Source organism: Sebastes fasciatus, chromosome 1 (genome assembly GCF_043250625.1).
Source record: "Sebastes fasciatus isolate fSebFas1 chromosome 1, fSebFas1.pri, whole genome shotgun sequence".
Classification (NCBI taxonomy): Eukaryota; Metazoa; Chordata; class Actinopteri; order Perciformes; family Sebastidae; genus Sebastes; species Sebastes fasciatus.
Genome location: NC_133795.1, coordinates 17,586,674 through 17,610,692, shown reverse-complemented (window position 1 = coordinate 17,610,692; position 24,019 = coordinate 17,586,674). Strand labels below are relative to the sequence as shown.

Genomic DNA, 24,019 nt, shown 5'->3' with positions numbered 1-24,019 from the left:
TAAAGGCTGTGTTGACGTTTTTTTTGTTTTTTTTAACTATTCGTCTACATAAACATTTTATCAATAAGACCTTTAATTTGGGAATTTGACAAGTCTGTATTTTTAGATGAACAGTAGAGACAGTCATCTAGAGACAAATCCTTAAACTGAGTAATGGAAAAACTGCTAAAGAATACAGCATCAACAGACAGAAGACTATGTGGCCCAGTAAAGTTCCAGTAAAGGGATACGGTTTGGAAATGTTGACTTTAGTGTCCAAGTAGCTTGGAAAAGTAAATATTAATGCGGTTTTATGGTGGATTTTTCCTTCAACACCCAAGTAGTTCACTTCTTTAATTTCATCATCTCCTTACCAGGAGTCTTTGAGCGGACAGATGTGGCCTAGCCTGCTGTCAATTTGATTCATTAGCTGCATTGATTGAGGGTTATAAAAACAGAATAACCTTCCAATGTTATTATTGTGATACACAATGCCTTTTGTATTACCTGCCTTACGTTGTTAATCTGTAACTGTGTTGTTTCCACAATGAAAAGGGAGAACTGAGATGCATTTAAAAGTGTGTCTGCAAACTACTGCAGATGACTATTTGACTGAACAGGTTTCTTGGATTTCAATTTACAGGGTGTCCACCATGTAGTAATGTGTGGGTTAAAGGTTATGTATATTAATGTCTATTCTACCATTACATTTGTTTTTATAAATCCTGACTTTTGTGTACAAAGAGTTCAAATTATCTTTCAAATCCTGTTTAAACATGTTCTCAGATGAGTCTCCAGGACCTCAGAGTATCAAAGAGATTGCTCGCCTTCATTTAAAGCTCACGCTAATCAGTGCTGTGCCTCTTTATGGGTTTTCCCAGGAACAAAGATCTCAAGTGTTTAGTCAGTGAAAAAAACTCAGTGTTCTCCCATGCTGCAAAACATACACTTTATAACATTTGAATTATTTTGTCATTGTAAAAGTGTAGTTGTGGGGAAAAAAACGGTGAAAAAACAGCTATAATATTAAAATAATATTAAAATATATTTAATATTAAATGACAAATAAGACCGAAACAATCTGTCAACAATCCATATTTTATTTTGTCGACAAATAGAATAAATCATACAGCACATTTTTTTTAAAGAGCCCTACCTAATGTGAAAATACGTAATTATTAGGCATGTTTTATCTTCAACAGAAAAGAAAAACCTGTGGAAGTACATAAATGCATGTCATGAACTTTTTAATGTGCTTGCAGTGTTATTGCCATATAGTAAGAATACAAGAATTGTGATTTTATATTGGTGTTAATGAGCGTATACCTGCACATTGCCAAGTGAGTAGAAGTATTCCATACATTTAGAAAGGGTTAATGTAAAAAGACACTACACAACGGCATTAGAAATGTCGAAAGGTGATCCAAAAATGGGGATTTGAACCAAATGCACAAGTTAAAAATCAAAACCAACAGTTTATTGTTCTGTTAGTCGGAGTCGTCTGTAATATCATCTTGATCCACATCTTCGTCTATGTTGACCTTCTTACTTTCTTCAGAGTCGGTCTCCTGGGCCTGAAGGAAAGCACAGTTTGGTAAACATGCTGAATGAAAGCGGTGAACCTTCTTACATAAAGCAGCATCAGGGAGAAACTACATAACTGGGGGTCTTGGAACTGACACCATATCACACGTTGTCCCTGTTAACTGTGTGAGCCACAAATCATTAGCTTGCTGGAGAGAGTTATCTTATCAGCCCACTTTCCCTCTACAGTTTCTGTTAACCGACTTGTATGATTTGAACTTCACAAAGTAACGACCGACTCAGCAGCAGTGGAAGCACGTTGTTTGTCTGGCTTATATAACGGACTGTATTATTACTGTGAGCTGCTTATCTCTTCAAATAAAACCTGTGTTGTGTTCCCCACTCCTGCCAATCTGTTCAGCCATTTACGCTTACTTACACATTTATTTACAGACATTGTTCAGTTTTTTTCCTCTGTCTCTCTTTGTTTACAGCACACACTCCCTGGTTTTGTTGTATGCCGTAGAATCTCCCAAATTCCTCCCAGGTTGTTGTTATGAAACACACCACAGTTCACTTCATACTAATTATAACATAATTAGTGTGCACACATTATCAAAAACATTTACCCAATACGTGTTGGTCTCTGTAGTTTTTACACCATTTTGTCGATTCATTCTTGGTCAAGTCATCGCTGATAATAATTCTAATTCAGTTTACATGATTTTTTTCAGACACGCTTTAAAAGGTTTCCACGTGTTTAAGCAGCACACAACAAATACAGTCAAAGTGTGATGCTTCTACATTTCATAGGACTCTATATATCTGGTGTCGACATTATAACACAAACATTTGCCTTTATTCCCTCAAGAAAGCCGGTTAGTCAACACTAACTGCTCGTTGTCGTATAGGGATTATAATGTTGTATTGTAAGAAGGAAACAAATGAAAGAAAATGATGAACAGTAGTATAAAAACAAAGGTTTAGAGAAAAATAAAAAGGTGCCAGTTTGTTGATCCAAATCAACAACTCTAAGTCATATTGTCTGAATCAAACCTTTTTTTATTTTCCATGTCGAAATTAATCTATACAAATAACAATAATCTATTGTCATGTGTGATAAATACAAACAATACAATTTCTAAATTGGAGCAAATCTGCTGGGAGTCAATCCTATTCCTTTATCAGATGTGAACATAATGCCTGGAAATTAGGGCTGCACAAATTTGAAAAAAATATCTAATTGCGATTTCTTTTTTGACTGATATTGCAATTGCGATATGATTTGCGGTAATTAGAGGGAATAATAATTTTTACATCATTATTCTCATTTAAACATAATAAAATGATTATGGTGTGATTTTTTTTTTTGCGGGGATCTGTAGCAAACAAATATGTTTTCTTAAGTCTGTAGAATATGATGTGTAGTCCCGGACATCTCTGCAGCACAACAATATTTAATTTAAAATAGTATTTTTACACACATTTCACTGTTAGCAAATATTATGATTTCTTCCTCATCCTGCGATTTGACAATTGCAGTAATAGACCATATTGCGGTTTGATCAAATTTCAATTAATTGTGCAGCCCTACTGTAAATGGCACGTACCTCATCGTCTGACTGGTCCTGAGCCGGCGGTGAACGTTGCTCCTCCTCATCCTCCTCATCCTCATCACTTCCTTGTGACCGCTGAGAAAGTATCTCTTCACCCTGCAGCGCATAATGTGTGTTTACTGTAAGTGAATGACTCACATATGAACAGAGGCGCATACTATAAGTATCAGTAATGCCTGTACCTTCAGGTTGCGATTCTTCAGATTGCCAATCCAGAACGCCTCCTGACAGTTGTTGAGCGTCAGCATGGCCTTCACTCTGTAAACAAACAGCTCGAGGCTCTTCTTTAAGGCTGGGACGTGGCTGGTCAGGCTTGTATCCTGTTGAATCTGAGCACCAACACGTCATGACAATATTACTTAGTTATAGAGCACCAGAGGATTAACATGTACACTGTCCAGACTTAACAGGAATATGTTGTGCTCCTGGATTGGTAGATTTGGCACCAGTACATGCAGAGAGATGTTAGACAGAATTGAACTAGAAACTATGTGATCTGTTTCTACCTTAGAATGACCACACATGTGATGGAGCTGCCGGGTGCTGAGCTGGAAGGTTTTTAGAAGGCTCTGGACATCCTCCTTAAAAAGACAACGTATCACATATACATTTTAGGACCCACTTGAAAACAAGATGGCACATCTCAAGAGGTTATTCCTTATAAAGAATGTCCATACATATCACATAGTCATCCCAGTGGCAGCACTTTATTTTGCATGTTTTTACACAACAACACCGAATGTTTTTCTGTGCTTAGCCATGCTCTAGCACCAACTAGAGCTGCAACGATTGATCGATTACTCAATTAGTTGTAAACTATTAAATGAATCACCAACTATTTGATGATCGATTCATCGGTTTGAGTCATTTTTTTAAGAAAGAAAAGTCAAAATTCTCTGATTCCAGCTTCTTAAATGTGAATATTTTCTGGTTTCTTTACTTCTCTATGACAGTCAACTGAATATCTTTGACAAAACAAGACATTTGAGAACGTCATCTTGGGCTTTGGGAAACACTGGTCGAAATGTTTCTCCATTTTTCTCCATTTTATAGACCAAACAACTAATCGATTAGTCGGGAAAATCATCAACAGATTAATGGACAATGAAAATAATCGTTAGCCCTAGTGCCAACCCATGTTCTAATGATATAGGGAAGCAGAAAACATGCACTTATATATATATATATAAAGCAAAGCATGAATCAACTTGTTCAGGGACAAACTAAAACACCTTCTTTAAGTACTATGACATTTGAGAATGCTTTTGTGTCTTAATACAATATATTCTGAAGGTTTGGGCGTGTATAATAAAATGTCCCCTTGAGTAAAGTGTACTGTAGTTACGTGTTGTTTGCAGAAGTAATAACATCAAGGTCCACTTTTTGAGACCACTTATACACAACTTCACAATTCAACGTTCAGCTCAATATGACATTTACAAGCTGTACTAGGTGAAAAGACTTCATGCGTACCATGTGCCTTTTGAAACTGTTGTCCAGTAGTGGCATCCCCAACTTCAGGAAGGACTCCAGGAAAAGGCGACCATACTGCCAATAACAACATTATAATCAGTTGACAACAAAGTCAACTGAATGTGAAATCTTTTTCAGCACACACAGCCAACTCACCTTCAGGCACACGTTGAGCACCGGCCTAGAATCAAACACCTGGAAGAAGAGATCAGAGGACAAATATGTGAGCAGGTGAGCCGAACTCGAACACATTAAAGACTAACAAATCCATAAAAGATTAGAGGGGATAAAAGTGATGAGATTAAATAATAAAGATTATAAAATGGCAATAGGACCCAGTATAAAAGACATTCATAGATCATGATGCTAACAGACCTTAACGAGGTTGACCAGGATATGAAAATCTCTGACAGCCAGGTTCCACGTCAGCAGCTTCTCACTCTGAGCCTTGAAGGAGGACATCATTTTAAAGTTAAAACACACACACACACACAAAGTATGGTCTCACTTGTGTGAATTATTTTAAAAACGGACAGTTGATGAGAAACTAACAATAACATATGCACAAAAATGCACAAAAGACAAATTCTTAGTCGACTGAGTTTGAACAATCTGGCATTCACAAAAGTTTAAAAGTATAATTGCTGATTTTTTTAGTAGACGTGTAGATGTTTTGTGGCTCTACAGAGCTCTACGGTATACTGTATACAGTAAACACAGAGTGAAGTGCGACATCTAGTGGCTGACCTCAGTGTTGTCACTGACTTTGCCAGCAGGAATCTTCTTGATGGCCTTTTCCAGCTCCGCCATCAACACTTTGTAGAACACCAGGAAAGTCTGCCTGAAGAAGAAGAAGATAATGAAAGAATGAACAACAGAACAATAACAATGTGGATAAATAGCCTCCTTTACTGTGATTATTGTTGATATATTGTTATCACAGTTAGCCGCGGAGGCCGTGGTGAGGCTGCCAAGTGCTGGATGGCAGGAGCACATGAAGAAATATAACTGCAATCTAAGCTACTTTTGTATAATCACTAACTCAGAAGCGACCTCCCATGTTGCACAATGACCTGATGGTGATGAGGATCTACCTGTTGAGAGTGGGCCACGATGCAGAGCTCTCATCTTTTGATGCGTTGATGAGCTCGGGGATTCCTTCTCCAGCTATTTCCTCCACTGCTTTCAGAACATCGTCGACATGCGCCAGGTAAATTCTGCAGAGAGGAGAAAAGAAATCATAATTAAAGCATTTAGATGCTTGTTCACATTTGTAACAACACCATATATGATAATAACTAGCTTTATAAATGTGCGAACACCTCTAGGTGCTTTAACATTAATGTGTTGCGGTCATAGTGTTGTGTAACTATGAGAAACGCTGAACAAAACACCGACTTCATGAGAGACTACAAATACTCTGAACTACTTGTGTGGTACGTGGGTGGGCAGCACACCATCCTGGAGCTGATGCTTGTTTGTTTGCTTTTACTGCTCTGCATGGAGTATAAACATTTATTAAAAGAGACATAGGTAATTTCCCTAAGCACTTTGTATTGCAAATAACATTACACACACAAACGTACAAAAGACTAATATAAAAACATAGACGTTTCTTTAAGAGGAGACACTCTGGACAACATTTTTTCATCCACTGGTCAATTTGGAGAGTTTGCATGTTCTCCCCGTGTTAGCGTGGGTTTTCTCCGGGTTCTCCGGCTTCCTCCCACTGTCCAAAGACATGCAGGTTAATTGTTGACTCCAAATTGCCCGGAAGTGTGATTGTGAGAGTGAATGGTTGCCTGTTTCTATGTGTCAGCCCTGTGATAGTCTGGCGACCTGTCCAGGGTGTATCCCGCCTTCGCCCAATGTCCAGCCCCCCCACGACCCTGAATAGGATAGGTGGTTACAGATAATGGATGGATGGATGGATGGATGGTCTATTTTGCTTCCATAACATTTCTTCTTTCAGACTAGTGGAAAGAAAACATCCATAATACTCATTTAGAGTATTATTTTACTACACTTCTGTGTCTGTAGATTTCTCCTAAGTTCAACAAAGCTAGCATTAGATAATGACTCATTTGAATATTTAAACATAACATTTCAGAAAACTTGTAATACAAAAAGTATTTGTCTTAAATGTAAGTAGTCAACTCGGGAAGTTTCAAGGCGATATCTATTATTTAAATTCTTTACCCTCTTCCCCTGGTGTGTCTCCCACACAGGGTCGTTAAAGATGATGCTCTTGATACACATCAATTAAAATGCTTGAATTACTTTACTTTATTGACTTAGTGTCAATAACAATATAGATATTTGAGTCCGTACAAAATCTGCTAACGATATATCGCCTGATCTTAGTTTTTTAAAAACATTTTACAGCTAGAAATCTCACTTGTCGTAACTCTGTGGTGGTCAAACTATGTAATGGCAACATGAGTTCTAAATTACCACAAACTTACCCTATAGGGCTTTTCTGTACTTCAGCTTCTTGTTACTTACCAGCCATCATATATACCAATGCAATTTACAGCATGTGTGGTAAACTAAAAGTACATTGCCAATGTATCAGTCTCTAATAGAAGCATCTTGGTTGCTTTCCATCAAATTTGCATGCAAATTTATTTTTTGTGCAAGATGTCCATTTCTGACATGCAGACGCACCTTAGCAGAGTGTGAAGCGCTTCATTGAATTTGTTCCCTCGCTCCTTCTCTCCGCTGGCTGTCACCCAGTCTTGGCTCAGGAATCCTTTTGCCAGGGAAGCTTGGAAGAGAAATCATGCATTTATCATCACAGTCCATTGGACAGCAGATAAAGTTGCTTTAAGTGAGGCAACATGTCCGACTGACCGGTCTGCTCTCTGTAGGCAGCAGGGTTCCCTCCTTTCTCTGACACAGTGGACAGAAGCTGGGAGAGACACAGGGCTGTGCTGAGACTTGGCAATGTGCTGCGGAAGTTCACCAGGTACTCAAAGCTGTGTCTAAACAGAGAATAAACAGGGGCAAAGATACATTTGATCCTGTCAAAAACACGACTAAAAGCACTTGACATTATTAGACAATTCTGATATTAAGAGTTCCTTTTAGAACAAATCACAACTGTCCCTTTTCTTTGTTGATCTTTTTATCTATTCATTGTTAAAGTAATTTTTCATGCAAAAATGGCAGGAAATCCTGCTTTTCTCTGTTTTATATCATATTAAACTGAATATCTTTAGGGTTTTGGACTGACAAGACAGACATTTAAAGACATCACCTTGGACTTTGAGAAAGTTGGATGGATGAAACATTTGTCACTATTTTTCTGACATTTTATAGACCAAACGATTAATCAACTAAACTAGAAAAATAACAGATTAATTGATAATGAAAGTAATCGTTAGTTGCAGCCCTATAATACATATCATTATTAATATATTGTAATGAGTTGCTCTTTATTCAGTTATTTGGAGAATGAATGAATTAGCAGCGAGAGGCCACCAAAGCTGATTAAATGTGATAAACAAATAGCTCAATAGATAAATAATAATAAAGCAAAGATAGACCATATATATTAGTTACTCTTAAACTTCATCGCTCACTTAACAAGCTGCTCCAGGGTCAACTCAGCACTTCCCTCTTTTAGTCGTTCAGCCAAAACTCCCAGAGCCTTTTTCAGTAAGCTCCGCTTTCCTGGCTGGCTGAATCCAGACCTGACGAACACACACACACACATACATGGACACATTTCAGAGACAAAAATAAACAGATGCCAGACATGCCGACTCTTCCAAAAGGCGTGGAAAAGTCTCGGACATTTTATAGAGTTAAAAGATTTAATGTCTGACATGAAAGTCAGTGGTGCTCCTCACCAGCTGAAGGTGGTGTTCAGGACCTGCAGGAGCAGCTGGTAGCCTGATGTCATCAGCTGGTACTCCTGAACATCTGTGGCAGGTCCATCCACAACGCCGTTGTTCTCAGACAGCAGTGTCTGGGAAAAAAAACATAAACTATATATAAGAGGCACTTCAGCATTGGCTTCACTTCTCAGACCCAGAGGTGGCCCACTGGAAAAAATGCACAAATGTATTCAAACACCAAGCAAGTTTTGTTTATAGACACCTGGAAGAAAGAGAGAAGGTCTTCACACATATCTACATATTGTTTGTGTTTGTACCTGAAAATGGTTGTGGCAGTTCTCCAGGTGTGAGCAGAGGGCGGGCAGCAGCTGGACGCAGTAGGAAGCAAAATCCTTGGAGCTCCTCTGTTGTAGATGGGAGAAGCCCACGCTCTTATCGGTCTTCGCCTGCACATGAACATATGGCATTAAGATTCATCTCATATAAGCCTGCATATTACGGTTCTATACAGTTGTAACTAAATATCATTGACACTCAAAGCTTCTTGACTAAGGACAGTCTCAGACATTTTCTTCAGGTCTTCATTTTATTTGCCTGCATCACAGAAAAAAACTAAGAAAACAAAAGTGAATATTGCAAAGCGTTGTTCCCCCAGATATTGTCAAAGACCTGCACATTCTCAGATTTCAAGAGCTTTCATAACATAGCATGCATTCATTTTTTCCTGTACCTTGAAGAAAGGGGGTCTCTTGGCAGGGGCAGCTGTGAGACTGAACTCAAGTTTGCGAAGCATATCCTCCAGCAGGAACACCAGCTCAGCGGGACCCAGCAGGACCTCCTCTCGCACCTCAGAATATCAGAGGAGATGTATAACAAAACCCTGCGTTTTGATGCATGTGGTGCATACATTTTCATTTTTTTACATTGATTTCATTTCAATCCAAATGAATTTCCACGCTTCCAAAAATAATCTCAGTGTCAGAGGACGGTTGGGTAGAAATGTTTCCAGGTGTGGATATAAGCAACCGTACCCTGACTAACCCTTTGAAAGCCATGATGATTTTTGAATCAGTCAAAAAGAAATGTAAAGAAACACATGAAAGGCCTGCTCTCTTTTAAAAGAATACAAAATGTCTTATTCCTTTTCTTACCTTGGTGTGGAGCTCAGAGTCGAGCAGTGAGCGGGACAACAGGCCACACTGCAGCACACTTAGCACCTCCATATCCAGCTCCCTGAAGAACGGTCTGTAGGACACCAGACTGACACCTTGTCGGATCTCCTTTTCTTTCTCCTTCTCTTTCTCCTTCTCTGGTTGCTCCTTTAGCACAAGGACAATCATCTTTTTAGCTTGGTTACGTGAAAAAAAAAAAGAGATTAATAAGAGGTCAAGGTTTACCTGCTGAGTTTTGTCTGCTTCAGTCGTCTCCTCAAGCTGAGAGCTGCTCTCTGAGGACTTCTTACCCGGGGCCTTCCTCTTCTTTCCTGTGCCATCTAAATAACATAATGTGAGTTAGACAATTATGTAAGTATTTATTCCCTCATTCAGAGTGTTTGGTTTCATTAACGTGGAGTTGGGCACGCTTACCTTTCTTTGCCTTAATCACAGGAGCGGCAGAACTAAGTGTAACCCCATCTGTGCTTTCTCCATCAAAGTTGGCAACAGGTGGAACATAACCAGGCGTCCCTGAAACACACATTCAAGAATAAGTACATTATTATAAACTCTTTAGTGGAACTGACACCACATGTCATACTGGCTGGATTTTGAGATGCTCAGTATTAATGACGGTCTTGAGACCAGTCTCGAGACCACTTTTTGAAAGTCTCGTCTCGGAGTTGACCACATTCTTACTCGGCATTTTCTCAGTCTCGGACAAAGAGGACTCATTGCATTGTGCATTGTCTGATTTATTCATCATTACTGTGATTGCTCATAGAAAACAAAGGAAACATTCCCATGCATAAAATTCACCTCTGCAAGGCCTTTTAATTATTTTATCAAGACATTTCTCATGGTACACTTACACCATACATACACCAGAAGTGAGGACTAGAGTCACAATACCTGGACTCACAAATTTGATGATTTTAGATTCGACTTGACAAAATCAAAAAAGACTTGCAACTCGACTTGGACTTTAGCACCAGTGATTTATGACTTCACTCGAACTTGAGGCTTTTGACTTGAAAATACTTGATACTTTCCCCAAAGCCCAAAGATTAAAAAGCATGTTATTTAAAAAGTGCGTGCACAAAGAATCAACCGCCCGGTACCGGAGGTAACTCTGACAGCGTCGGAGATGTTGAGTTTATTCACTTTTTGAAAGATCCTTTATTGATTTGTTTGGGAAGAGGATTTACTCGTTGGGGAAATAAGTGAACAGAACTGAACAAACAGAATTTCTATCTATTGTTGTTAATTGCTGAATCCCTAATAGGTGATGTTTTTTTTGTTGAACTCTGGACTCTTTATTTTTTGTGAATATTATTGAGACTTGCATTTGATTATCTTACACTTAATTCCCAGATCCACTTTGCTTGAACCAAACCGACAGCATCCAATCAAGTTGCAGGAGGAAACCATGAAGAACTAACTTAATTACTGAGCGCCAGTTACTTGTTAAAATGACATTACATTTGGTTGAAAGCACATTATGACTTGTTTAGAAATCAAAACTCTGGACTTGACTCTGGACTTAAGTGCAAAGATTTGAGACTTACTTGTGACTTGCCAATTGACCAATGACTAGGTCCCACCTCTGACATACACATATATACAGTATACTGTATATGGCAATAACAGAGGAGAATAAAGAGGAATCTTCATTTGTCTTCTGTGGGTATTTTTATGGGAATGTAGATCTTTCAGATCAATTTGAGGAAAGCCTCTGATTTGCATATTCCACATTTTATCATAAGCGTGTCATGCAGTGTGTGACTTGCACTGTTCTGGTCTTGGTCATGACTTGGTCTGAGTTTAGGTGGTCTTGACTATAACACTGATGGATGGATCAAAAACTCACCTGCCAAAGCCCTCTCCAACAGCGTCTGAAGGTAGGTTATGTTCTGCAGACGGCTCATCACTTTCATCTTCAAATCAGTTTCTCTTTGTCCACAGAATGCATTTATGATCTTTATCACAAAACAGGGGTAAGACACGACTCTAATCACATATCTCCTATTTTTAAGAAACGTGCTGTACAATTCAATCACATGCAGTTACCTCTCTGAACCAGTTGATGGTGTGAAACAGCAAGGTACAGAGGAACTCCCTTTCAGCTTTTGACAGGCTCTCCATTTTCTCTACTACATCCATGTCTGTCAGGATCACAGGGCAGCCTGCGTCGCAGCAAATGTAAACACACACGGACACAAATTATTTTACAGCCATAGAAATGGGAACAAAGTGGTTTTCCAGGAGAAATGTGTAACTTCCGCTTCCTCACCCAACATGGCCCCGATGTCCGCCAGGTCTCCCTGGTTCTGTTTCTCCTCACAGAGTCTCAGGAGGCGAAACAATGGAGACAAACAGAGAGGAGACACTCGCCTGTCCCCACAAAAACACAGAAAGAAACACATCGAACATCTCGTTCATTATATACACATTTGTAAGATATTGCAAAATGAACTGAAATTGTAAATCCGACTCTGCTGCGAGTGAAATACTGAACGTCACTGACTAAATACTTTGGTTAGAGGTGGTGGGAGTGGGGTGACTGACTTGTGTGCCTTCGTGGTTTGACTCTGCTGCTCTCCTTTGTTCTGGACGTCTTTGGCCAGCAGAGAAAGCAGGTTGACGGCGATGAGTTGCTGACTGTCCTCCTCATCCAGGTTGTACATCACACGGGGCGTTAAGGGAAAGGAACTGAGATACACAGGGAGGAGAGATTAATGACAAGTGGTTATATGAATAAATGTTTATTAAAGGGAATCATTTCTTATGCTGCCAGCTGTCCATCACTAACCCCGATATTTCTGGCCCGAGATCCACCACAAAGTCGTTCTGGAAGGTATCTAAGACGTTCTTTCCGATCTGTTCCTGTTGGTAGGAGGACAATAACAGGACCAGAATGCTTAATCATGCCTTAGTCGAGTCTTACGTTGGATGCATGTCAAAACATTTTTATAAATGAAGAGATAAGACGAGCTATTAAGATTATGGTATTATGGTAAATGCTAGGTTGAGACCCACCTGCACCTGTGGGTCCAGGCTAGAGCTCAGGATCAGGTTGGCCAGCTCATCATAGTACAGAGCTGCAGCCTCAGGTGAGCTCTCACTGCTGGACTTCAGCAGCTCCAACAGGGCGCTCACCTGCAACAAGCGATGCACACATATACATGAAGATATCCACAAAACCAGACACCTTCAGTTATAATCACTCTGTGCTCTGTTGGCAGGTGTAACAGGAATGGAGAGAATACTACTCTTCAACTAATAATAATGTTTTTATAGTTTGTAGCAGGAGAAATTATTACCATTACAATGTTTTTGCTTCCACAGGGAGGTCACAGCACATGTTTAGTTATTAAAGAGCAAACTCGTAGCTGGTGTATAGTGTGTACATTAAGACTCTATACATGAGTCAGAATCTTGAATACAAGCCCACAACCACCAAATGAAGGGTTATCATTTCCTCTATATACTGCCCTGAGGTAGTGCTGCTGACTCTAGCCAAACCCCCCCTTGGTAGCAAATGTAAATTATATAAAGGTTATTATCAAAATGATAAACAAATCCCAGTTAATAAAACACCATTGCTTGCTAAAATAAACCAAAATGGCAAAATTACAAACACAAATGTGAACTAAAGTCATTTTATCAACTTATAAAACCAAATTAAATGCAAAATAAGAATTTAAGTCACAGGCTTTTGGATGTTTTCCTCAACACGAATGGGAAAAACTGAAGAGTATGTATTGTTTTATACGACCTACATTCATGAGATACTTCCTTATCCCTGATGAAACGTTAAATCTAGAAGTTTACTATTGTCTATATGTACCACTAGTTATGGATTGCAGCTATAACTCACTGTTAAACCCTAACTGTAAGCGAAAAGCAAAGTAGTCTGACTCACAGGATGTAGACTGTGCGTACAAGTCTGCCATTGGCCGCCTATTTCAGATGGAAATCTCCTCCATTTACGCTATCTATTTCGTAATGGCACTGTCGCTGCATCCTGGGCTTAGCAAAATAAGTGAGGAGATAAGTCTGGCTATGCGAGGCTACAAGTAAAGCGATATTGAAATGAAAATAAACAAAATAAAAAGCAAAAAAACTCAAAAACTGCAGTGTCCTTGCAACAAACATTGTTCATTCTGATTGTTTTAATGCCTAGTATGTACCTGTCTGAGCGTCTCCGTGGGTAACGACCCATTCTGTGACTCCTTCACTTTAAGCCTGGGGGAGAGAGGGGGGGGGGACAGCAGAGAGCGTGATCAAGAGAAAGTGACAGAATGAACAAGGAGATACTGCTTGTGCCTGCAAGTAAAACCCCCTTTACCTGGAGGCCCCCATGCTGCCTACAATCATGACAGCACCAATGATGCCAATACGCTTGTACTTGGGCACGGTGCTGGAGAGCTGTTTGCGGATCACTATGTGCATGTCATCCTGAGGAGAGAAACAGAACGAGAGAGCTAGATCAGCGGGTGGGAGGATGACAAGAAAAGGCTGAAAAAGACTGAATTGTCTTGTGAATGTACACCTGGATGTGAGCTCCCTGCTGCTGGTGCCCAAAGGCCAGTCTGCTCAGGAGGTGGAAGAGTCTGCGGATCTGCTGCGGTGTGAGGTTGTCCATGTAGTCCAAGATTCCCTGTGTCAAATATCATCAAACACAATGATGCTAAACCTTTGTGAAACAAGCATCTACTGAACATCTATTGAGCTCAAATTTCATTTACACATTTTTAAGTGCGGTTCGGTTAGCAGCTACAATAGCAGATATATGGATCATCTCCTTACCTTGACAAAAACAGCATACAGGGCCATTTCTGAGGGCTTTTCTGTAACGAGGCCACAGAGCAGCTCCAGAGCCATGTCCACCTCCCCACCCACACCACTGCATACATGGGTCACTAAGGAGCCCACCACCTCCTACAAAACACAAGACAGGGCGGAATTAAAATGACTCGACTGCAATAGACAAACATGATTATGCACATTTTAAAAAAACGAATCCCAAACCCACCTGTTGGCAGTAAGAGTCAAAAGCAGTGAATGAGTGTCGGTACATGTGTCCACCAAAAGGCACCACACAGGGGTCAGGGGAGCGCAACAAACTCTGAGCCAAAGCCAGGATGGAGGGGAAATACCCTCGCATGACCTAGAGTATCGTCATCAATAAATACAACATGTTATTCAAATAATATTAATGAATCAAAAATAAAATTCACCGTGCTGCTGTCTTTATATTTAGGCTTGTATGTCTGCAGACTGACCCACCTGAGCATAGTCTCTGAAGGTCCTTTGGAGCAGAGCCTCCTGGAGCAGTCCAGTCCTCACTTTCACCTTCAGCAGCCTCTCCGCCCCGCGCCGGCTCTGGTTGGCGTTGGTGGAGTGGAGGATGAACAGCACCAGCAGATCTATTACCTGACATGGCAGAGCACATTTGAAGGGAGAGACACACAGATTCAGATCCACACAGACACATAAATGTGACAAATAAAAATAAGGTTTCTACATGTCCTTGATTTCAAAATGTCTTTTGTGTCCAAAGTTTGTGACTGGCTTTGACACTGGTCAACACTGGTCGATGTTATAGACCAAACAACTAATCAATTAATCAAGAAACTAATCAGCAGATTAATCAACAATGAAAATAATCATTAGTTGCAGCCCTAGTACAGTATGATATATGCATAAATATAATATTAAGTCATTTTTCTATAATTTTCCAGACTTCATTTACAACTGCAAAACTGTTGTAAAAATTACAAATTCTTTTTTTTTTTTTACAATTTGTCTTTATTTCATAGAATGGGATCTAAGCCCTCTACATCTACACTAACCAATTTACTAGGGGACACCTTGAACTGAGGAGACGACACTCACCTTATGGTCCTCCTCTTCATCCACAGACTCTATTGCCTAATAAAAAATAACACAATAAAAGTTCAGGAAGCAACACTGAATTTGAGAAAACTGTTATTCAAACGCATCAGCATTTATTAATCAATTAAATCAAGGAGGCTTAAATAGTGATTCATTTCCCACCTTGAGCCAAGCCTCAGATATCATTTTCTGGAATCGCACTGCTGACTTGATGCCGTCCAATGTCAACGCAACGCTGTCCTGGCTGCTGCCAGCTGCTGGTGTGGAGGCCGACCTGCTCCAAAACCAGATTTATTAGGATCACATTTATATCAAGAACCTACTGGCCTACTTCAAAACAGGTTCCTGACTAAATGTACAGATGTTGTGAGTGAATTGGCATCTGTGTTTGTTTGTCTTACGCTGCTGATCCTTTGCTCTTCATGCGGCTCTGAGAGGCCTGCAGCACAGGAGGGAGAACGCACTGCTCCAACTCCAGCTTTTTACGAAGATTACACACCACCTACACACAAAATATACGTACTGTAACAACCAGAGCATAACAACGTTGTGTTTTTTTAAATGCAAAAAGCTGTGGACATGACTCTGAGCTCTGACCTCATAAGCATCGGAGGCTGAGACAGAGTGCAGGATGAACTTCACCACCACAGGAAGGTCCTCCAGTTGCACAGCAGCCAAAGTGGCCATAACGGCTCCACGGACCTGAGAGAGCAGACACACACACAGACAGGTAACGGGTAACAACACAGTGACAATCACTTGGCCTTTAATAATTCACCAAATATAAGTGTGTGTACTACCTCTGTAAGTAATGAGGAGCTGAGGTTCAGACTAGAGAGGGCATCCAGGATGGGGACAGTCAACTGAGTGTTCTCCTGGAGTAAAGAGCTGCAGAGAACAGGGATGAAAGTAGTACATAAAATAAGCAACTCTGAAAACACACATACAGCACAAGAACCACAGATCTCTAGTAGATATTCACTGTACATACTTGAGCTCTCTGGCTATATCATTGTGCTGGGAGTCTTCCAGTATCTCTGGCAGACTGGTGATGATGTCACGCTGGACCTCCACTGGTGCTACTGACACCAGCTCCATGAGCTTCGCCGCCAACTCCTGCAAATAACAGGGAAGAAATGACCATTGAGAAATTAGTGATGACTGACATGAAGGAGAAATACATGATTACAGGTCTAATGGAACAGACCAGCAAAAATAAAAACACCTTTAATAACTTAAATGTCTGTGACTACTGTACATGCAACCTATCATCACCAGAAATGACTACCTTGCTGTCCACAACTCGGTCCAGCCATTTAAGCTGGTTAATGATAGTGTGAGGAATACTGAGTCCACCATCTCCAGTACTGTGAGGGACAGAAAAACAGTTGACATTTAGAAAAATAAGACAACGGCAACAAAGTGTGTAAAATGCTGTAAAGTGAACTCCTATGAGATACTGACCCATCAAGCATAAATTCAGGGAGTTTCTCGAGCAAGGTGTTAATGATGGAGGTCTGCGTGAAAAAGAAAAGTAGATTTGTGGAAGACGCACTGTACATGTTCATGTCTCATAGCAGAAAGAAGACATTTGGAATTTCTTTTTCTGTGTGACATCCTCTGTGAAAGGTGATGCAGTCGTCTCCATGCAGAAAATCTGACCTGCAGCATCTCAATCCCCAACAGCATGCGAAGAAGACTTTCCTGGAACGAGCTGACACAACTGCAACACAGAAGAAAACATGTCAGTATGTCACACCATGCAGTCAGACCCCTGACATACAGCAAGCTTGGTCTAGGTCGTAGCTGTGCTGAAGTTGAAGTAGCCTCTATTAGCATTGAGTGTTTTTATAACAGTCACCTGGAGTCTCCATCAGACAATCTTGGGACACATGGAAGAAGGCAGTTCCTAAACCGCTCAGCGTCCTCAATATGAGACTCCAATCCAGTGGTGAATTCCTGTACAATCTGAGCAAAGACATCTCAGTGAAATATAACAGTCTCATGCTAAATGCCTTGACTTTGTATAGGGATGGTATATATATGTACTTACCCCAGGATACCTTGGACTCTTCTGTAGTTGTTTCTGTATCCTTTTTTGGAAAACTACTTGGTCGACAGCTACAAGGGGGAAAACATAAAGATCAGAAAAGTCATGAGTGGAAAAACTGATTTAATTTAGTGTCCTGGTATGTTTTATAAACTTGGATTGAGTGTATTTACCAATCTCATTGGACGTGCCACCTTGTTTCAAGGTGACACCTGCCTCTCGAAGAAAGACGCCAAATACACTTTCATTGGTCTCCTCTGGAGCAGACTCCTTTGGTTGGCGACCAGTGTTGCGACTCTTCTTTGCCTCTATTAGGAGAAGAGAATAAACCTTTAATAAAACAGTATCCAGCAGAGTCAAAAACCTCTGGGCTCCCCAAATAGACAATGTTTCAGATAGGTGCCGGTTAATGAGGGGAACAGGACACGGTGTGTTTATATTTGGAAAAAAAAAATACATTATTTTTAGACTTAGAAAAGGCACTACTTTTTGTTAACTGATACAATGGTCAGTATATCTTATTAACAGGTGAAGTAGTACGTCAGCAGAGTGATACCTGTATGACTGGTGTGTTGGTGTAATCATGTCAGTGTGATGTCATATAAAAATACAACCTGACCTGAAAACGTTTAATGAAAAGGTGAAACACTGGCTGAAACTAAACCAAACCTGTGATCACTGATTATTGATTGGTAACATACAGTTCATATGTAAATTGATTGTAATGTACGATGTTGTATTTGATTTTATGTAAGATGTGCTATTCTGTATTTTTTTTTTTTTTATTTATTTTCTTTTTCTTAAAAGCCTAACCAGGGACAAGGTCTGCAAATTAGCTACAGCTAGAAGTCCTATATACCTTGCATTTTTAATTGCACTTTAATTAAGTGTAACAAAGCCTACATGTATTGTCCCTGTCAAATAAACTAATAATAAAATAAATAAATAAACATGCAGTGGTCCTGTCAGATTATGTCATACTCCTGTATTACTTTCCACTAAAATGTAAATAATGTTAAATCTGTGAATCTGGATATGTTAGCTGTCAAGCTGGTGAACTTCACTAAGAAACTCTATAACGTTACTGACAGATTATAATAATAATAGTTATGCTTTAACTGCTGATGTGTTTCTTTACATAAAACTTACTAGTAGTAGTTGGAGTTTCTCCCTCTCCTTTATCCACAGAGGAGCGTCTCTTTTTACGCATCATCTGATGAGATATAAAGGACAAGCTATCATCAACAGTAGCAAACAAGATAACGTGTATATTTTTATTTTATTTAATTTTCTTATCATTTTTATTTCAAAATGACAGTATGCATAGTAACAGCAGAAAACATTAAAAACATTTACATACAAAAGAAGCATAGCAAAAACATAAACAAAGAGCTGTGACAAACATAAAAGGACAACAGAAATGAAACAAAACCAACATAAAATATATAAAAACACACATTAAAAAAATAAAAAAATAATTAATAATAAAAAAAGCGAGAGTATGACAATAATTTCACTTTAAAGATATTGCATACATTCATTGTTTTCATTGCTTTTTTGATTTGTGAGGAAGAAATTGTTGACAGATATAGATCCATTTCTTTCATAAATACAAAGAAATTAGGCTTTTGGGGGGTAAATTTTCACTTGTGAATGTGGAACTTCACGAGAATTAAAATTAAATTAATAAGAAAAAATGCATTACTGTCTTTTCACTGTAATCATAGCATCCACATATAATATTTCTATAGTACAGTGCAAAATCTGAAAAAAATGACATCTTTCCACAATTCACATGTAAATTTACAGGACCAGAATAAAGGAGAGCAAGTTTCAGGATGTGATTCACAGAAGGAACAATTGACATCTGTGTCACTCTTTAACTTTACTAATAAATGTTTCACTGGATAGAATCTGTATAGAACTTCACTGGAGACCTACAGTATGACGTCACAGCAGACTGCTCTACTCTGGCTAAAGTATCAGCTAGCTAGTCCAGTAATTCAATAACTACAACACAAACATGTCATACTTGCAGTATGTGATGTTATATCGAGGTCATGTTAAATGATAAAACTGAGACGTACGTTTAGTAGAAGACTCAGACGAAGATATTACGACCTCAGAGACACAGAAGTTACAAAACAAACCTCCGCGCCAATGTGCTCTGCGCGTCACCAGCCACATTTAGGGATCATCTTCGTGGTGTTGAGGTATCAGAGGATGACAGCTATCATTAAATGCCCTCTCCTGAGAATAATAAAATCATAATTTATATGTATCTCTTTTATAAGTTAGTCTGTTGACTGAAATATCTGTTGGTGCTATTAAAACGGTGCTATCCGTTGTTCAACGCTACAACGATAACAACATGTTTTACACGGTCCCTAACTTTCCAGAGAGCGCTTGTTTATACAAACAACTCTTCCGTTGGTGGGCGGGGTTAGAACTGGTGAATTGTTTACTCACGATGACATTTTCCGGGATACGTAGTGGATGGAAACATTCACACCCTCAAGAGAAGATGTACCTGCTCAACTACATCAGAGAGTGTGTTTTATATTGAGAGTATTCACTGCTACCTGCCTCCTTCTTCACCTCACTTGCTTTACTAATAACATTTAGCCCAGTAACATCATGATTTAGGAGGCGTTTTGTTTACAAAAGAGAGCAGGATGCTCTTTTTAAGTTAAAGTGCCGCAGCATTTAATTGATGAATAACTATTTGTACAATAAAAATACCCATTAATAAATTTGTTTATAAATTGAGTCATTAATCTATGAATAAATTGACTAAATTACAAAGTAATTAATTATTTGACATTATAATGGGCAATAAAAAGAAAAATTATAAAAAATAATTTATTTTTAGATTATGTTAAAATATGTGAACACATTAGTTTAGCGGCATTAAAAATAAATATGATTTTATAGTTTTCACACAATTTATCATTTTATTAATTGTTTTGAAAAAAACATAGTTCTTCAGTTGAAAACTTAAACGCATGCTGTCCAACAAAGTGGAAATCTGGAAAACTCCTTGTATGTTTAAAAAAAAAATGAAAGTACTTTTTTTTTTCATGCCTAAAGATGAACAAAAAATCCTGACTGAGGTTATTATAATTTCATGCATGAAAGGGTTAACGTGATACATACATTGGAACACTGAGAGCGGACGTCCCACAAGGCTGCAGGGAGTGAACTATCTTGAGAGTTAAATACAAGATCTTTGACCGTGTATGAAGGTTGAGCTCAAGACGCCAGAGAGTTCAGCGTGACTGTCACTGAAAGAGCAGCCAGGTAGCAAGAATGGCATCCAAATTTTACGACCTGTCGGCCAACCTATTAACGGGAGAACCGTTTAATTTCTCCTCTCTGAAGGGCAAAGTCGTCCTCATTGAGAATGTGGCGTCTCTCTGAGGTACGACCACCAGGGATTACACCCAGATGAACGAGCTCCACCTGCAGCACGCCGGCAAGGGGCTCGTGATCCTGGGAGTGCCCTGCAACCAGTTCGGCCATCAGGTGAGAAACCTTACACCTTACACCTTATACCTTATACCCTCCAGCAGGTCTGATCTCTGCATGCACTCTGGGATGATGATTTCTATTTTTTTTATGTTTTGTGTTTATTTATTTTACTTTGCCTCTAATATATAATAATAATAATAATATAATAATATATAATAATAATATACTCTAATATACTATACTAATATACTTTGCTTTTAGATATAACATCACACAACTATTGTAAGTTATATTAAATTTGTACTTCAAGTCAAATGGAAAGAGTTTTGTTCCTGTTTTAGACTTCCTTTAAATATCCAAGTTCACTGGCTTGTTAGTCTTATATTTAATAGCTGCTACAGTCACAATAATCCAGGTAAATGATTAGTGAAAAGTCCAAAAAGTAAACATAAAATGCAAGGATACCTTTTTTTTTTCTTCTGGTGAGCAATTTAGTTACTGTGAGCATCAGTTTCAGTATATTTAGGAAAGAGGAAATAGTGGTAGTGTCAGTGGATTACATAACACCTAACAATAGGCCTTCTAGTTTTTAAGTATGTCACTGTCTTAATGCATGCAGTTTGTTCTGCTTCATCATTATAATAACCACAATAAGCAGCAATGTGTGTAATTTATTAACTCAGTGTTTATGGCAACAATAATAGTAACACATTAATAGATGGTTACATAACAAATCAGCAGGAAGTGAAACAACGTGGTGGAGCAGGGAGGGGTTCCTTCTGTTTAAGATATACACTAGATAAAAAGATAAAGAAAAGTCTGTTGAGAGATGATTCATACTATCAGTGTGATCCTTGAGTTAAACTGTGGGCTAGTTAGTTGTGCGTTAGAATAGTTTATAGATCAGATTACTGATCTGTAAAGCATCAAATGGTTTATTAGCCATTAGTTAAATTGTTCTCAACAATTTAAAACATTAAGTGGTGAACAGACAATCAAGTGTTCCACCCCACTTGTTTTAACTTCACACCTTTATTGTTCGATGACAGTATCTGCAGATTACTTCCCTCATAAAACATAATTATGATTATGTAATAAATAAATGTCTATGGGACACAATGCCAGGGCTGGGATGATACGCTTATCTACCGATTCAATACTATCACGAACAATACTTTGCTGCCGATTCAATATGTATTGTGATATTTTTAAGTATTGCGATTCAATATAACGATTTATTGCAATTTTAAAAAACTTTTATAACACTAGATCATGGGGAAAAGTTGAATCATTCACTTCTAGGGACGTTTACTTTGGGAATTCTCTAACCTGATGAAGAAAAAATGTTAAACTGTCAGCATATATGTAGTCAGAGATGTCTTGAAGTCAAATATATCAGTCATTGTAAGGAATTATAGGGCAATCTGATTTTATAGCACCGCAAGCATACAGAAATGTCGCTATTTCAAGCTACAAATATGGGACTTTTATTTGGGAATATCTCTAATTTGATACAGTAAAATGTATGTAATGTCAAATATATCAGTCATCATCAGGAATTATTTATTTAATATTTTCCAGCAACCCAGAAATCAAAGAATAAAGACATTTCTCTCACAAATTAATAGTATTTTATTTTAAATTTATAAGGGACATGTTACATGCTTCAATGCCATTTCAACTTTATCATAGTGACCTCTACCTGTACTGTAATGTCATATAATCACACACAATCTTCTGATCAACCCGTTTGCAGGAGAACTGCAAGAATGAGGAAATCCTCATATCCCTGAAGTACATCCGTCCTGGAAACGGCTATGAGCCAAAGTTTCAGCTGCTGGAGAAAGTGGAGGTGAACGGGAAGGATACCCATCCCCTGTTTGTGTTCCTGAAGGAGAAGCTGCCATTCCCCAGCGACGACCCATCCGCCCTCATGACTGACCCCAAGTTAATCACCTGGGCCCCGGTCTGCAGGAACGACGTGTCCTGGAACTTCGAGAAGTTCCTCATCGGGTCTGATGGAGTGCCGTTCAAGCGCTACAGCAGGAGGTTCCTCACCAGCGACATCGAGGGCGACATCAAGAAGCTCCTCAGCCAGGCAAAATAAAGAACCCGTCCTCCCAACATGTTGTCCACCCATCCCACCGGCACCAGCTCCTCAGCATCTCTGGGCTTGTTGTTTTTCTCTCCATAGCTTCTGTGGATGGTGTGTAGGACACACTTCTCCAGACCAGCTGTGCTCTCATGTATACGATGGCTGTGTTCTGCTCTTTTTTACTATATGAAGGCATCCTCTGAAACCAAGCTAGTTGCGAGGAGGGTATCTGATGAAACGTAAAAAGGCTCAATGTTTTCAGCTGCATCGTGTACACGTAAAGCACTGCTGTGTTTTCTGTATTAAAGGGACCAATAAATGTATTTTTTCCAACATTTCCTGACTCCATCGCAGTGAAATTATTTTAACAGGATTTTAGATTTAACAGCAAGAGGGTCGCAGGTTTGAATTTGGCTTGGGGCCCTTCTGTGTATAGTTTGCATGTTCTCCCCGTGTTAGCGTGGGTTTTCTCCGGGTTCTCAGGTTTCCTCCCACAGTCAAAAGACATGCAGGTTAGGTTCATTGTTGCTCGTAGGTGTGAATGTGAGCGTGAATGGTCGTCTGTCTCTTTGTGTCAGCCCTGTGATAGTCTGGCGACCTGTCCAGGGTGTACCCGGCCTTCACCCAATGTCAGCTGGGATCAGCTCCAAAATATATTTTGAATTCAAACTCCATGGTAAAGGACAAATATAGTTTAGTGTTGTAAAAACTTAAAGATCGCATATGAAAATTGAATTCCTTACGTGTAATCTTCAAAAGCAAAAAGCAAATCCTACGCAGTATGGAATTTGATTTTAGTAATTTCCAGGTCTGGATGGAAATAAAGAATATGGGGGAAAAAAACTTTCCAGACTATTTCACATTTTCTAAAATATAAAATTGCGAATTTCCAAAAACTAAATTGATAATGCAAG

At 39.1% G+C, this 24,019-nt stretch overlaps 2 protein-coding genes across 4 annotated transcripts; one reads left to right on the top strand and one right to left on the bottom strand.

The window, feature by feature from the left end:
• Nucleotides 1-1,058: 1,058 nt before the first annotated feature.
• On the bottom strand, nt 1,059-19,809 carry fancd2 (FA complementation group D2). Of its 3 annotated transcripts, none has more exons than XM_074634373.1 (44): nt 19,690-19,809; nt 18,689-18,752; nt 17,713-17,847; nt 17,543-17,610; nt 17,351-17,457; nt 17,152-17,212; nt 16,954-17,006; nt 16,778-16,856; nt 16,481-16,605; nt 16,290-16,377; nt 16,087-16,191; nt 15,891-15,991; nt 15,652-15,763; nt 15,490-15,525; nt 14,881-15,027; nt 14,627-14,761; nt 14,401-14,532; nt 14,144-14,251; nt 13,940-14,049; nt 13,782-13,836; nt 12,628-12,747; nt 12,401-12,474; nt 12,157-12,300; nt 11,882-11,982; nt 11,659-11,774; nt 11,459-11,567; nt 10,021-10,119; nt 9,832-9,926; nt 9,586-9,753; nt 9,165-9,281; nt 8,752-8,880; nt 8,447-8,565; nt 8,177-8,287; nt 7,446-7,576; nt 7,260-7,359; nt 5,687-5,809; nt 5,340-5,433; nt 4,968-5,039; nt 4,749-4,787; nt 4,593-4,667; nt 3,626-3,700; nt 3,302-3,448; nt 3,114-3,215; nt 1,059-1,553 (listed from the first exon to the last, which is right to left on the bottom strand). In XM_074634373.1, the coding sequence occupies exons 2-44, from the start codon at nt 18,750-18,752 to the stop codon at nt 1,467-1,469; spliced, it is 4,368 nt and encodes a 1,455-aa protein (XP_074490474.1). In that variant the 5' UTR covers nt 19,690-19,809; the 3' UTR covers nt 1,059-1,466. The 3 variants fall into 3 exon arrangements, with proteins under 3 accessions (XP_074490474.1, XP_074490473.1, XP_074490477.1); XM_074634372.1 differs by having other exon boundaries at nt 19,627-19,741; XM_074634376.1 differs by lacking the exon at nt 19,690-19,809 and adding an exon at nt 19,572-19,590.
• Nucleotides 19,810-20,788: 979 nt separating this feature from the next.
• On the top strand, nt 20,789-23,438 carry gpx1b (glutathione peroxidase 1b). Its single transcript, XM_074634371.1, has 2 exons — nt 20,789-21,064; nt 22,767-23,438. The coding sequence occupies exons 1-2, from the start codon at nt 20,849-20,851 to the stop codon at nt 23,115-23,117; spliced, it is 567 nt and encodes a 188-aa protein (XP_074490472.1). The 5' UTR covers nt 20,789-20,848; the 3' UTR covers nt 23,118-23,438.
• The last annotated feature ends 581 nt before the right edge of the window (nt 23,439-24,019 follow it).